The sequence below is a fragment of the Dendronephthya gigantea genome, unplaced genomic scaffold, assembly GCF_004324835.1.
Source record: "Dendronephthya gigantea isolate DGI-Jeju-01 unplaced genomic scaffold, DenGig_1.0 000018F, whole genome shotgun sequence".
Lineage (NCBI taxonomy): Eukaryota > Metazoa > Cnidaria > Anthozoa > Malacalcyonacea > Nephtheidae > Dendronephthya > Dendronephthya gigantea.
In genome coordinates, this window is record NW_021163028.1 from 457,421 (window position 1) to 472,322 (window position 14,902).

General features: G+C 38.1%; 3 protein-coding genes across 3 annotated transcripts in view; all 3 read left to right on the forward strand.

Moving 5' to 3' along the window:
* The first annotated feature begins 685 nt into the window (after positions 1-685).
* LOC114520906 (transcription intermediary factor 1-beta-like) lies at positions 686-2,704 on the forward strand. Its single transcript, XM_028541255.1, has 2 exons — positions 686-2,248; positions 2,372-2,704. The coding sequence occupies exons 1-2, from the start codon at positions 1,081-1,083 to the stop codon at positions 2,440-2,442; spliced, it is 1,239 nt and encodes a 412-aa protein (XP_028397056.1). The 5' UTR covers positions 686-1,080; the 3' UTR covers positions 2,443-2,704.
* A 5,203-nt stretch (positions 2,705-7,907) lies between these two features.
* Positions 7,908-10,144, forward strand: LOC114520961. The gene has a single exon (XM_028541322.1). It carries the CDS (start codon positions 8,115-8,117, stop codon positions 9,456-9,458), a length of 1,344 nt encoding a protein of 447 aa, XP_028397123.1. The 5' UTR covers positions 7,908-8,114; the 3' UTR covers positions 9,459-10,144.
* Positions 10,145-12,796: 2,652 nt separating this feature from the next.
* LOC114520778 (small subunit processome component 20 homolog) overlaps positions 12,797-14,902 on the forward strand; it is a 121,104-nt gene continuing 118,998 nt past the window's right edge. The window contains exons 1-2 of the mRNA XM_028541111.1: positions 12,797-13,346; positions 14,286-14,580. Coding sequence (XP_028396912.1) covers positions 12,850-13,346; positions 14,286-14,580 — 792 coding nt within the window. The 5' untranslated portion in view covers positions 12,797-12,849. The remainder of the gene's footprint in view (positions 13,347-14,285; positions 14,581-14,902) is intronic.

Genomic DNA, 14,902 nt, shown 5'->3' on the forward strand with positions numbered 1-14,902 from the left:
AAACACACATCCGGTGATAATTATTTACAAATTCATTTTACAGTTTATAAACAAAAGTGTCCTGGGGAGGATAATCCCCTAGAGCAAGCGCTCTTTAGGCGATAATCCCCAAGAGCTATGGGGTGATAATCCCCTGGAAGAAGGGTCGATAATCCCCTATGAGGTGGGGTGATAATCTGCTAGAGAATGGGGTGAAAATCCCGAAGAAGTGAAGGGGTGATACTCCCCTAGAAGGTGGGGTGATAATCCCTAAGAAGTAAAGAAGGGCTGATAATCCCCTGAGACAGATCATATGATTAAATTGTATGTTCACCCGGGTTCCGGGTGCAATTCCACAGCAATTCATCATTCTCACGATAATAAATTTCATGAAACGGGGAAGTACGCGTTACACACTTCTGCTCGTTTACACTAAAATAAAACACGATTAAATGTATCTTCGTTTATTTAAAAATAATTTTTAATCAAGGATATACCTTGATATACCCTAATTGAAGCCAGCTGTATATATGTCAATCATAACAAAGCGTCTTCGCGTTCAGTACTCAAGGCATATATTCAACAGTACTTTAGTCGTAAGGCTAGTTCTGGCGCTGGTGTGCACTCTTTCTTTGCTGGCGTGTTTAGTTTTCAATGATCTCACTTCGTGACAGGAGTCACAGGACATCTCGCGATAAAGTTGTACAATTGTACTCCCGGTACAAATATTGTTTTTAACTTGTTATGTAACCAAGGTTACGTACGAGGATATTGTTGCATGCATGCTCGCGTTACTAGACATTCAACGGGTACATTATGTCACAGCCAAGTCTAAACAATATCTTCTTACGCTACAACTGATATACATTTCCACACACAACTACTACAGGTAACCTTTCTGCGGTAACTACCAAGCACGCTTGTGTGGAAGCAGGTGTACTGATATATGCATATTTACGTTTGTGTGACAACCCTAATTACCCGTTCCGGATGAAACTGGAATTTCTAGAACAAATATATCGCCGGAAGGTCACGTTTTGAGATTGTGAAAGAAGATATCATTTCAAGTATCAATTACACGAACGACCATAGCGTTAAATCATGGCGTTTACGTGCGAAGCAGCTCAAACAAGCCTGATGAATCCATCACAATGCTCTGCTTGCCTGGAGTTGTTAAAAGATCCGAGAACCCTTCCATGTTGGCATTCATTCTGCAAAGTATGTCTCGAAGACATTGTGAAATCGTGCCGTGATAAAGCACCTGACGGTCGACATATTCGCGAGCTTCCGTGTCCAAATTGTCACCAGACGTTTACAATAAAACCTCAAAAGCAGGCCCCCGATATTCGACAGAATCCGTTCATACGTAATTTGGTTGAAGAGGCGACCATACTGAATCAGACGACCGAGGTTACGTGTTCGCATAAGTGTACCGAAGGTCCTTCAGTCGCTCGTTGCCTCACCTGTAAGAAATTCCTATGCAAGGAATGTCTGACAGTCCATAATAAATATCGAGGTCACAGCAATCATTCTGTGCTCGCGATGAAAGAATTGATCAAGCCGGAAAATCGAAAGAAACTAAGAGAGAAGATATATTGCAATGAACATCAGGACGAGATATTGACGGCTTACTGCCAAACATGTGACCAGCTTGTTTGTAAGGAATGTATGGAGGTTAAACACACCAAGCTATGCAACCATTTTCTTTTTTTAGTTCAAAATGTAGCAGGCTCCTGTAAGGAGAAACTTGTCGCGAAAAGCCAAGCGATGAATAATGCTTTACTTGAAGGCGATGCTCATCTTAAAAAATTACTGTCGGCGAACGAACAACTCTATAGCGACGCCGCAAATGCCACGAGGGAAATTATTCAGCAAAAAGAAAGCGTGATAGAAGAGCTCACTAAAATGGTAGAGCAAAAAGCTGAAGTGCTTTTGATTGAAGCAGAGCTAATCTACGCCGCCGAAAAGTTGAAGCTGGAGAGACCGACAGAAGAGGCGAGAAAATATGTTGAGAATTTAAGTCGTTCCGTACTACTTTCCAAAAAGCTAATCGACAGCGGAACGGACGAAGAGGTCATGTCCTCGCAAAAAATGATGTTGTCTTACGCAGAGAATCTCCTGAAGAAACCACCAGCTGGCCTTAAGGAATCAGTACAAGTCGCGAAGTTGAGTTACACTCCGAGTGCAAGCGAACCATCAAGTAGTGAAGAGATTAGAATGGTCTTGGACAAACGTTTTGGGGAAGTCGACGGTAGGAAGACAAACATTTGTAAGTAGCTATAATGTACAGTTACTCCAAGCTTTTCGAGATGGGTTTATGCATATGACAGCATGTTGATTTTGTTTGAAGTTAATTAATGTGTTAATGAATATTTATATTCAATTTTTTTAGTCGGGAACATCCCAGCCCAGGCCCCCGTGAGGCAGAACAGAGTGATTCGTCGCCCGGTTCGAAGATTATAATAGACCGTTTGCAAATGGGTGAAAGTTAGAAATCAGTCAATGAAATAAAGACGTCTGCAATAAACTTTTAGCACAAATTAATTATTATTTGTCATCAGTTTAGTATTTGTCTCTAAACTACAGGGTGTCTCAAAAAAACGAAAACTATTGAAATCACTCATTGTTAAAATTTGAATGACGTATTCTCGAATTATAGACCGTGGGAATTTAATGCAACTAATAAAATGCTAAATACGAAAAATTTAAAAATGTGAATATGATTAAATTTAAATTAGCCTTGTTATTGCTTCGAAGGAAAATGGTACAGCTGACCGCGGAGCAACGAGTGTTTATTGTTATATTATCCCAACAGAATATTTAGGCATTCAAACTCTAACAATTACATTGTTATGAGTGATTTCAATAGTTATCGGGTTTTTTTGAGACACCCTGTATAATATATAGCCCTAAAGAATATACGCTAAACGAACGTTTAGAGTAAAGTATTTTAGCTCGTACCTCCATGAAAACTTCAATGGCTTTAATTTCGTTCACGAATGAAAGGTGAATATATGAACGCGCTGTTAATCATTAGAAAAATAAATGATTTTCAAATTGCAACAATACTACTTAAAAACATTTCGAAATCTTTAAAACTTGTTTGGTGGCCAAATCTGGCACTGATGTATATTTTCAGTCTCCCTGAAAGGGAGAGTGAATATCGACCCTGGACTATGTATCCCACACCCGTTCGTTTTGCGATTCACAACTCGTGCATAAAAATCGTACGCACTCGTCAACCACGAAGTAATCTATATTTATTCGACCTCATCGAGGTTGAACATACTATATATATATTCCGCTATATTCGAACTCACCAAGATTAAACGTACAGCATACCACAACAAGGTTGTATATACCATTTCTATTGATTCGACCATACCAATGTTGATTATACCATATTTCGAATATTCGACTTTGTGAGAAGAACTTTACCAACAAAATAGATTCGGATTTTTTTTTCGGTTTTAAGTCATTAACATCCTCTTTCCGCAAAAGTTTTGTTACAAAAAAAATTTCACAGATTCGTAGCAGCGCCTTTGTTTGTTGAGAAGTCTTTTGACCTCGTTGGTAATCGTCATTCGATGACGTGACTTTTTCACACCTTACGTCAACTTTTTCACAGGTCTTTTTCGACCCTCGGATATCGTTCTCTTGGAACAAGTCACCATGTTCCGCCATACCGATAGAGGCCAGCCAATCACAAACGTGCGCACAGGACCAATTCTCGTAAGGCGTTTCCAGGAAAGATGTGAATTTAGGATAGAGAATTTTAAAATTGAGCTAGCACACCCAAAACCCGTACACCGAAAAAATGAGTCAATTTGGCTAATAATAAGTGTTGCGTAACCAACAGTTAAACGTCCGAAATATAAATTATAATTAATTAATTATGATTAATTTTCATGTATTCGTACTAAAACGCCTATCAGTATAAAAAATCCAGGACCTTAGAGGGGCGCTGTTACGCTGGTTAGAACTAAGTTTGAAAATACAAACCTGCAAACCCCCGGCCGCGCTGGTTTAGCAGCTTAAAGCGACCTTTGGGTGTAGGCCGTGTAGCAGCACCTGGTTTTACGGTTTCTGTACTAGCAGTGCATCGAGAATCAGTCTCAACATGCTGGGAACAAGCAAACCGAACACAAGGACATCCAGTTAATAAATAAGCCATACCTATCAGAGGATGCTTCAGATCGTTTGCAGAGAAGCCTCCTCCATGCAATAAGGAAAATAGAAAAAACTGCAAAAATAACGAAGATTCAAAATGGAAAGATCATAAGGCTTGAACATATACTGTTTGAAGAGCAAAGTATGCAGTACAACTCTTATGAAAAACTTTGAAAGACAATCAAGATAAGCACATTATAGTAAATTCGCTAAAATTCAACGAATGGCCCTTGATTGTCTTTCTTTCTTTTAGGGAAAGCCTAGTTTTTTTAATTTCGCTTCCTGTTTATAAGAAATCAAAGAGTAAGGTCTGTTTGATGAGAAATGATTCAGAGGAAAATCGAATCATTATTCTGTTAAATAATGACATACGTTGGACATGACAATTTCACATATGGCCATTACCCAATCATAAAGTTTCAGAGTTTCGTACGGTTGATATTATGGTCCAAGCTGCCAACGGAAAAAAGATCTTCTAGGTAGTCTTGTAGGTAATTAAGTGGGCACATTTCCATATTTTAATAAATTGCCTGAACCACTCTTTATACCTATAGTCATACGTTGGTGCATCTCTGAATCTAACAAACGAGCTCTGCAACACAAAATGCAATAATTCATCTATTTATAATGCAACATAATGAATAATCTGTCTCAACCACTGAACCACTCTTTATACCTATAGTCATACGTTGGTGCATGTTATCAGTTAGTTCAAGCAAACTACTTTGTAACATTTATTTTTTATGTATATAGGTAATTTTGGCAAGACTAAATTGTCAGGCTGGCAAGACAACGCGACTGTTTGTCATTTTTTGCACTTTGATTATCTTCGGTTTTCCATTGACAGCCCATGGGTCAGTCACAGAAAAATGGTGAACTTAGCACGCACACCGTCATGCTTTGCGTCAGACTATATCATAAAACGCGGCACCAGACGAGGTGTTAGGTAAACGCTGGATTTGACAAAAATTATCGCAATGAATTGGTTGATTGTACGAATTCCCCGATAATGCTTTGCGACCTTGCGCCCACGTGCCATTCAATATGCGTGAAGTTACAAGAGGTTCTTCCATTCTGCTTCTTCGCGCGTTTTTTTGCAAATAATTATTGTGTTGAAATTTGAAAATATTGACAAGAAAAAGCATATGCTAAATTTGCACCAATTGCATTTTCACCTCATTAACGTTTTTTGATTTGAAAAGATACTATATTTTATTTAAAGTAATCAATGCAACTTGGCCATGGCAGCACATCAATTTTATCTGCAAGCAAGAACTTGATTAAAAAAAAATGAAAACTTTAGAAAAGTTTAGAATACTCATAGATATAATAATTCATATATAAATATTATTTTAAAATTCTCTTAATCCTTCAGCTTCAAAACCAGGATGAAATTGCCCAGTGTGTCCTATGCCACTTTGCTTTGAATATATGAAAAGTCAGTCTGGATCAATTAAAGGATGGCTTAAAAATGAATGGTAACTTGTAAGGTACAATGCATCATTGTAATACTTTTATTTATATATATGGAAAAAGTGCATATCATTTGATACATCGACGCAAGGGAATCTTTCAAACGAAAAAATAGGTGATAGCTATTATAACACACCATCAAAGAAGTCTGTCCATAGTCACTCAATCCTCTGATTATGTACACTATGTCCACAATCATACTACCACAATTTGGACCTCTTAAGTCTCAACAGGTGATTGAGCATGAACATAGAAACCAGGACATTTTCACCACCCTTGTCCAATTGTACTCTGGATGGCAAACCATATTCATTGACTGCTTCCTCAAACAATTTGAGCACAGTTTCAGCTTGATTATTGGTACAACACTTCAGAAATGTTGGAATATGTGTGTATCCATCAACCCCACCATGCACAACAATTCGCTATCTAATAAAAGAAATGGACATACAATTCATTTCCTAAGCAATTACTGTTTTATTGCATAGCTGTAATTTCTTATCTTAATAAAGTATTTACTGAATGAGCTTGTGGTTGCTATCTATCTGCCATAAGGAAAGAGCACCTCGCACATTATAAACTCTTCTAGGAATTATTGATAGCCACCTCATGGCAACACCCTCTGGATCTGTCCTGTGCATTGACTCTCTTACACTTTCTTGTGTGACATTCACTGATCTTGCCCTCAGAACAGAATAAACCCTTCAGTATCCAGCATTTGGAAACCGCTGCTGCACATCTCTTAGCAAGTTATCTATTGCATCGTCAGTTAAGCGTTCGCCTGCCTCACTACGAATTGAGATGCCATATTCCCTAAGTCGCCATTATCGCCTTTTAATTGTACTTTGTGCCACTCCAAGGGTCCAAGGGCATGTTGCCATGTGCAATGTCATTGTCACGTACTGATATATGACATATATCACACTCAAGTAAATAGACCAGTTGTTCTTGACTTCTTGAGTTACATTAAACTTTGATCTTCCGACAGAGTTAGTTCTAGTCTGTTCGAGAATGTTGGGAATAGCTACTCTGTTATGGTGTGATCTCAAGTCTTGGATAAGTGATATAACGTCTGTGATACAGTGTACTGACAGTCTGTGATAGCCCGGACGAGTCGGACGACAAAATGGAATCTATCTTCCATCCGAGTCAAATGACCACATATTTTCTCCAAACGAAACACAGCAAATTCGACAATGTCGTCACCTGGATTGGACTACAATTTTCTGCCAAAATCAATAAGTGACAGTCGTAATCTCGATTCTCGATAAATACAAATCATTAGTTACTTTTCTGCCGCCATTTTGAATTGTGATTTTTGTCAAGATTAAGATGACGTTTTGCATTGCGGTTCAAATCAAGCATGCGGGCTCAAAAATTCAAGGTATTATTACCATTAATGGTCGCGACTCGCGAACACTGGTCGCGAAGCATTTCGAGGAATTCGTTAATCGTTATTATGACTTTATCACTGAGTCTTATTTCAGATCAGTGGTTATTCACTGGGATAATTTTTGACAAATCCAGTGTTTACCGAATTATTGGTATTGACTAATTCTTACACATTCGAAATATAAATATTAAAGCCCAACATAGTGCTTTCACTAAAGCCATAAAAGACATTTTAAACCATTTGAGAATAGTAAAAATATATTTAATTGTGACGTTTTGTCTTAACTCAAGACATCTTCAGACTAAATGATTAATTACATGATAATTTGAATATTTAGATTAGTAATATATTTACAATCAATTTACAAAGGGTGATAACCAGGACAAAGTAAAGACAAACAGTACATGAGACGACAAGGGACAGAGACGTCACGACACGATGACAATACGAATTACGAAGTAAGCACTAAAATAAATTGAGGGGGATAGAGTTGCCTTGATGAGGAGACTCTCATGTATCATAAGCTCATAAGAGTCAGATGAGGAAGAGAGGATTCTAAATTCGTCAAAGCTAGCCGAGTGTCCGTAAGCCTCTAAGTGCGAATGTATACTGGACATAATAGGGCTTGGGGTCTGTTTACCAGTGATAGATGATATTCCCAAGTGCTCTGATATTCTGGTATGTAAATGTCATGACGCGTGGTTTGACCCACGTACGACGCGGAACAGCACCGACTCTTAAATAAATAAACTACACCAGATCTCAGGTACTTAGGGACTATATCTTTGAAAGGAAAGAGTGAAGAAAGCCTTCTACTGAAACGAAAAACAAATCTAACATCCAAATGCGCATCGTACACATTCATCGCATCTTATACATTCATCGAATTTACATCTTCGTATTTTGAACCCAAAAAAGCGCCATAGTATGATTTTGGCCAGAGCACGAAGACACTTTTTATGGAAATTAGTCTCTCGTCCTCGTCCACTTCCACAATGAATATATAATTGCATACGGTAAACATAACATAATAGCAAACGTATTGGTTGTGGTTCGCTGTTGCTTTGACGAAGCCATGTATCTCTGCTAGCATTTTAAAATGAGGTTTCGATATGTAAACCAGAATGTTTTTATTCTTATTGTAATCGCCATCGTTCTGCTCATTTACGTATATTTTTATAGTGCAATAACTACGACTTATTCCGCCGAATATTTCACTCAAAATGATGAAATCATTTTCCCAAATGTTTCGTTATTTTCCAATTTTTCCGGTAATATTTCATTATTTGTGAGGATGTCTGGCAGAATGGACCACAGGACTCGTTTTTACTGTATTTTCTTCAAGCCAGTTGTTGTATTTTGGCCTCCTTCATTGGGAAAAATTGTGGTCGCACTTGATGAAGAGTCACAAGAAGATCACGAGTTCGGCAAGCAACTAGAACAACAGACCAGACAATATTTCCCTGACTACAATATGGAAGTTAAATACGAACCATTACCTAAGGACAAGACAGTTTTAGATTTTCCACGTCGACTCAAGAGTCCTGGCTACAACCGCCAGCTCTGGAGCAGTTTCTTCATTGATAAATTTACGAATGACTCGATAATCGCATGGATGGATAATGACGCCAGTTTATTGATTCCGGTGAAACAATCCACTATTCTTAACGCAACAAAGGTCCGTGTTGTAGGCTCTTGTTGTAATACAAAAAGATACGGTTGGGTCAGATCCTGGGCAAAAACAACGCAGCTGGCCATCGGGTTTCCAATGATTGCTGACTTTATGACATATTTCCCTGTGTATTTTTACCGCGATACGGTAACGCACTGCAGGAGTCACATACTCAAAAGATTCAAGACGACCAACTTTGAAGAAGCCTTTAAAAGATTCTATCACACAGACACTGGATATCTCTCTCCAGTGAGTGTAATTTTGAGTTATGCCTGGTATTTTGAAAGAGGGAGATATGACTGGAGCCTTGAGGTTTGTGAAGACCTGGCGGAATATAACAAATTTTTACCAAATGGACGCAAATTGGAACCCAAATACACAAAAAGTGTTCTTGGCCAACCGCACACAGGAGGTCATGGTGTCCAGATCCCAAATCACCTTCGACGTGTTCCTCGAATTAGTTTCTGTCAATCACAAATAGCGGCGGGAAATCGGCCAGAGATGTGTAAGAATCACAGTGCATCAGACATGAAAGATCTGCTCATGCTTTTCAACCATGATTCCCACTATGTAAGAATTGAAGCAGGTCAGACCCCATGTACGGGTAAATTAGAAAAATACTGTATGACAATCCTGGAGGATTATCACCGAGATATTGGCCGCGAAATCAAAAATAGGAAGCGTAAAATCGTGTGGCAAAATATTGAGACTGTCGCCAACATTTCGAAAAATGCTGGAATAAGCTGTCCAGAGAACTGGTTTCGAGTGTAGTAACCGCTAACGCTATTTTTTAAGTCTTGTTTGGAAAATTATATAGCTATAAACTAGAAATTTGTCTTGCCGGCCATAGAAGTTGTTTTAAAATTTTTAAGGAGTATTTTTGGCCTTTGCAATATCCCTAACAATAAAGCTGCATACACAGGGTGTCCCAATAAAAACCAAAACCATTGAAATCACCCATAACTGAATGTAATGGCCAGAGTTTGTCAGTTTGAATGCCTAAGCACCCTGTTGGGACCCACATGCAAGTGTATAAATACATGTTCGACGTAGGCATTTTTATGCATGTGGGCCAGCATGGCAGTACAATTTGTTTGCATACCCACAAATGACTTTTATTGTATAACAATACGCTTTTATTCGCTTTACAAATAACCGTGGATAACTGTGAGAGGCGCGGTGAGACTTTTGTTTGTGCCGGCGTGGCCGAAAGCCTATTTAGCATTTTGTAAGTTGTGTTAATCCTCACGGGCAGAAATTCGTGAACAAGTCGTTCAAATTTTAACAAAAGGAGATTTCAATAGTTTTGGGCATTCATCGCAATTATCGCTACTCTGGTTTTAATAAATGAAAGTAATCACCAACACAAAGATTAACTTTCACGACGCAACGTTTCTTCACTCCGGTCAAGTGCCTTTAGTAGGGGTGATCTGATATTGAAACTCATTTCTTTATACAGGGTGTCTCAAAAAAACCGAAAACTATTGAAATCACTCATTGTTAAAATTTGAATGCCGTGTTCACGAATTTTAGCCCGTGGGGATTTAATGCAACTTATAAAATGCTAAATACGAAAAATTTGAAATTGTGAATATGATTAAATTTAAATTAGCCTTTTTATTGCCTCGAAAGATGGTACAGCTGACCGCCAAACAACGAGTATTTATTGTTATATTATCCCAACAGAGTGCTTAGGCATTCAAACTCTAACGATTACATTGTGATGGGTGATTCCAATAGTTTTCGTTTGTTTAGATACCCTGTATACTCTCAAAATGACGTCATCTATCAATCTGATGTAAATGTTCTTTTGGCAAATAGCTTCCGTCATCCCTATTGAGGGCACAAAGACCTTAATATGCCAGGCTTCCAAACAACGCCTTTGTCCCTAACGATGGTCATTAGTGGTAATGACTTTTGAATGATTCAACGCACTGTTATGGTTAGTTTGACACACGTGTTCCGCCAAGGATTATTTTGAACCATCTAAGTTCGAAACGGCTTTTTGATGTTCTTTTAAACGTGTGCCGAACTGGCGTTTTGTTTCACCTAGATATTCTTTCTCGCAATCACCACATAGAGTATACAGCATGAGTTTTCTGTTTAGTCGCTACGCGATCCTTGGGTTTCGCGAAAAAATGTCCATTTTTATACCAAAATATAAGGCCATTTTTATACCACAATTATTCGGGATCCTCCTGATTGGTTTTGCAATTCTCTGAATGTATGGAACTATAACAAAACAGGCTTTTCGAGGGAAGGAAGGTTACGAAGGTTTGTTAATCTATGCTGGGTTCAAGATGGTGCTCCACCTTATCGCCTTATTGCGGTGCGAGATCGTCTTAACGATGTGTTTGGCAATCATCACATCATAGGATTAGCTCATGATGTTGAGTGGCCACCGCGCTCACCTGATTTGACACCATCCACCTTTTAGTGGGGATATATCAAAGATAAAGTGTTTTTAACTCCACTGCAAAATATGAACGAGTTGCGCCAGACGATACACAAAGAATTTGATGCCTTAAGAGTGCAGCCTGCCTTCATTCGAAGGGAAGTGAATGATATGTACCGGCGAACAATGCTTTTTGTTGCTAGAGAAGTGGGACATGGTGCTTGAGATGCACATTTAAATATTGTTATCCATATTTGTAAATTGTAAATATTTTTAATAAATATTTTTACGTACAAACAAATTTTACTGCATCATGCAAAAAAATGCTTATGGCAAACATTTATATACGGTACTTGTGGTTCCCAACAGAGTGCTTTACTTAGGCATTCAAACTCTAACAAAAGACCTTTCTTATAATGACGTCAAACGCGGAAAGTCTGATGTTACACGAGATTTGATTGGCTCTACAAAACTTGACTGTTTGTAGAATTTCCGGGATGAGAGCGAATAAAATGAGAGTACTTGTAAAAGCACTTCATCTCACTTCTTTACTACGTCCTATGCCACTCTCCGATATATAATATCGATAGCACTGCTCTATAGGTGAGGTGCATCGAAGTATTCATGTGGCAGTGCGGGAAAAGTCTTTTGAGTTTTGACTTTACTCATGCCGTTTGTGTTGTCAAAACCCGGCGTCACTTGCTTAAGCTCACTCAACCTCGTAGCTCACTATTAAAACCTCAACTCCTTAATATGCAATATTCAGTATTAAAGAGAGTCTTCAGTGTAAGGAAAAATCTTACATATAAAAGACTCGCTTTCTTCCTCTTCCTTAAATATCCCTTTTTGTTCATTACCTTGGGGTTCCTGGTTGGGTTCCCACTTACCGAATCAGCGATTTTTGGCGTTGTCCATCCCCGATCTTCGTCGTGAGATTGCAAAACAACGTCAAGCTAGGACTCGTAATCGTTGCTGCTACAGAACTTGAGATCGAGCATGAGTGAAGAGCAGATTCGAGCAAATGACCTCAGCTTGGCTAACAGCTCTGCCACTTGCTGATGAGGGTTTCATCTTGACCAAGCGTGAGTTCTTTGATGCAATCCAGTGCATGCGTTATCGATGCGATCAGCCGATGGCGCTAGAGTGGATATTGCTGCGAGAGGTCACACCAGTCGTCTTCAGCGCCTTTGGCGGATGCGGTAGAGAGACCCAACATTGTCTCTCCTTCCTGGGTGCGAAGCTGGCTGACAAGAAGAATCATTCTCCATCTATGCTGGTTAGCAGGTTACGACGAAAGATCGCCTTTGCTATGCTTTGCTTTGATTAGAGCTCGCGTGGTGTGTGTTCGTGGCAGTCCAAGTTGGAGGAGTGCGTCATCACATCGACTAAAGACATTACGTTGTCTGAATGGAACTCAAATATTAGCGAGTAGTCTAGTTAAGTTGTTTCTGTAAATAGTCTGCAGAACTATTAAATTAGTCTGTAGAACTTCGTTTTAATGCATGATCGATTATTGTAAATTTCCCTAGTACTAATAATAAATTATTAATTTCTTTTTATTTAAAAAAGAGAGAAAATGTTTTGGCGTTATTACTCCAGATATACATAGGGTTCACTGGCTTATTATAATGAAGGTTAGATAAAGTATTTCATCAAGAGCACGTGTCGTGTAACTCTGTTTAAAAATTTTGAAAGTATCAAAATTGATAAACAACGTGTATTCAGCGACCTATTCAAAGATAGAAGCGTGAATTTGTTCGATTTAGAATGGGCAGATCGACGAATCTGTTTAAATTTGTGTCATTCACTGAACGAATTTCTAAACTACGCATTGATGTTGTGCATAAGATCGAAAAAACGTCAGAAATTCCCGAAGATTCCGACACATTTTTTCAGCAGGGTTTGGCGAAATGGACTGAGCTAAATTGCTCCCTCGATTTCCAATCGTTTTATAAAGAGGTTAACAGTTTAGTTAAGAGCCTGTCGCTTTTAGTATACCATCAGAAGGATATAATCGAAATTCTCTTGCGATATTTACGAAAGAACGAGTCCTTAGCTTTGGATGCATTGTTGGAATTATGTATTGAATTATCAAGGGATTTGCAGGGAGATTTTAGCCAGTATTTTATGCAGTTTTTGAAGGCGATCGCTGGACATTTGGATACGAAAGACGCTCAAAAGATCGAAGATTGCTTCAAGACTCTAGCCTATCTGTTCAAATTTCAGTGGAGATATCTTGTTAAAGATCTCAAATTGCTGTTCAGGTAGTTATATCACTGATATGAAATCATGTTTCACATAGAACTAGACTTCTTGTAGCTATATATAGCTGGTTATAGGCTAAGACTCAAATGATGAAAGCTGGTTATAGGCTGTATTCAAAAAACTCACTCACACTTACACTCATTGAGTGTGACATGTAAATTTTGTCAATGCTGGCCAGTGAAAAAGTTCTTTCTCAATTTGCGGAAAAATTTAAGGTAAAACACTGAAACTCAAAACCCTATCCGACTGAAAATTCCACCATGGAAACTTCATGAGAAGATTATGAACTCCCACTTGATAAGTTTGAGTGAGCTGTTAGAATACAGGCATAAGACTTTCTTCAGGTGTCTTCCTCACAATCTTGTACTTTGTGCTTTGGAATTCCCAGCAGTTCCTTTGTGTCCGGTCACCTGATGGTACAGCATACATCAATTTTATTGCTATTAGTATAGGTAATAGCATGGTTTTGAGTGCAATTTGGATATAACACGCACAAGCAAGTTTCTCAAAGACCTCAAAATAGCACGAGTCTGAAGGACGAGTGCTATTTGAGGCCTTTGAAAAACTCACAAGTGCCTGTTATATTCAAATTTCATGAGAAACCATGCTATTACTTATTAATAATATATATATAATTTGATTTGATAATATACACATATATATAATTTTTCACTGTGATTACAGATTTTTGCACTGTTGTTTAAGATTACTGCATTGAAATTAACCTGTCACAGTCAAGTAATATATATAGTCAAGTCACTAGGCAATCACAAAATCATAACGTTTCGACTTTAATATTTTTCTCAAGTTGAAAGAAAGGTAATATCTTGAGAAAGATATTAAAGTCGAAACGTTATGATTTTGTGATTGACTTATATAGAGCTTTTTTCTCTGTTGCTTATTACTGATCTAATGTACTTTTTTATTTATGTTGACAGATCATACAGCCCATTATTAAGTGGTAATCAAGCTGGACATATACATAGATTTGCCGCAGAGAGTTTTGCCTTTCTTATTAGAAAGTCCAAAAATTTACCTGACTTACTTGACTACATTTTCAATCATGTCCTGAAGTCCCCGCAGATATTGCCAGGTGTTGGAAGGTTATTTGCAGAAACCGTTCGTGGCATTCAAAATCAGTTCCATTCATGTTCAGAAAATGTTATTACTATTTTGTTGAGTAAGCTTGCACCTGACTCTGAGATTGACCAGACATTAGAGCAGGGGGATAAGGTAAGAATTGCATGACCTAATAATGTCAGAGTTACCGTATCTTACTGATTACCTGGCAAAGATTTGTAAAATTACCTGGCAAAGATTTGTAAAAGTGGGTTTTGGTTATGTTATTATTAACAAATAGATAACATTGAAACCTTGTCTGCTCAGTTATAGATATACAGTATGAGGTGATTTGTGATAAGAACAAAAATGACCACTTGCCCGCCTGCTTGTGGCCACTTTGTTTTCTTCTTATCACAAATGATGTCATACTGTGTATCTATAACTGAACAGACAATGGTTCAATGTTATCTATTTGTTTTATATAATAAAACCG

Coding starts and splice junctions, on each gene's coding strand:
- LOC114520906 (XM_028541255.1), top strand. CDS start 1,081: ATGGCGTTTACGTGCGAAGCAGCTCAAACAAGCCTGATGAATCCATCA. Junction 2,249..2,371: donor CGGTAGGAAGACAAACATTT/GTAAGTAGCTAT, acceptor CAATTTTTTTAG/TCGGGAACATCCCAGCCCAG.
- LOC114520961 (XM_028541322.1), top strand. CDS start 8,115: ATGAGGTTTCGATATGTAAACCAGAATGTTTTTATTCTTATTGTAATC.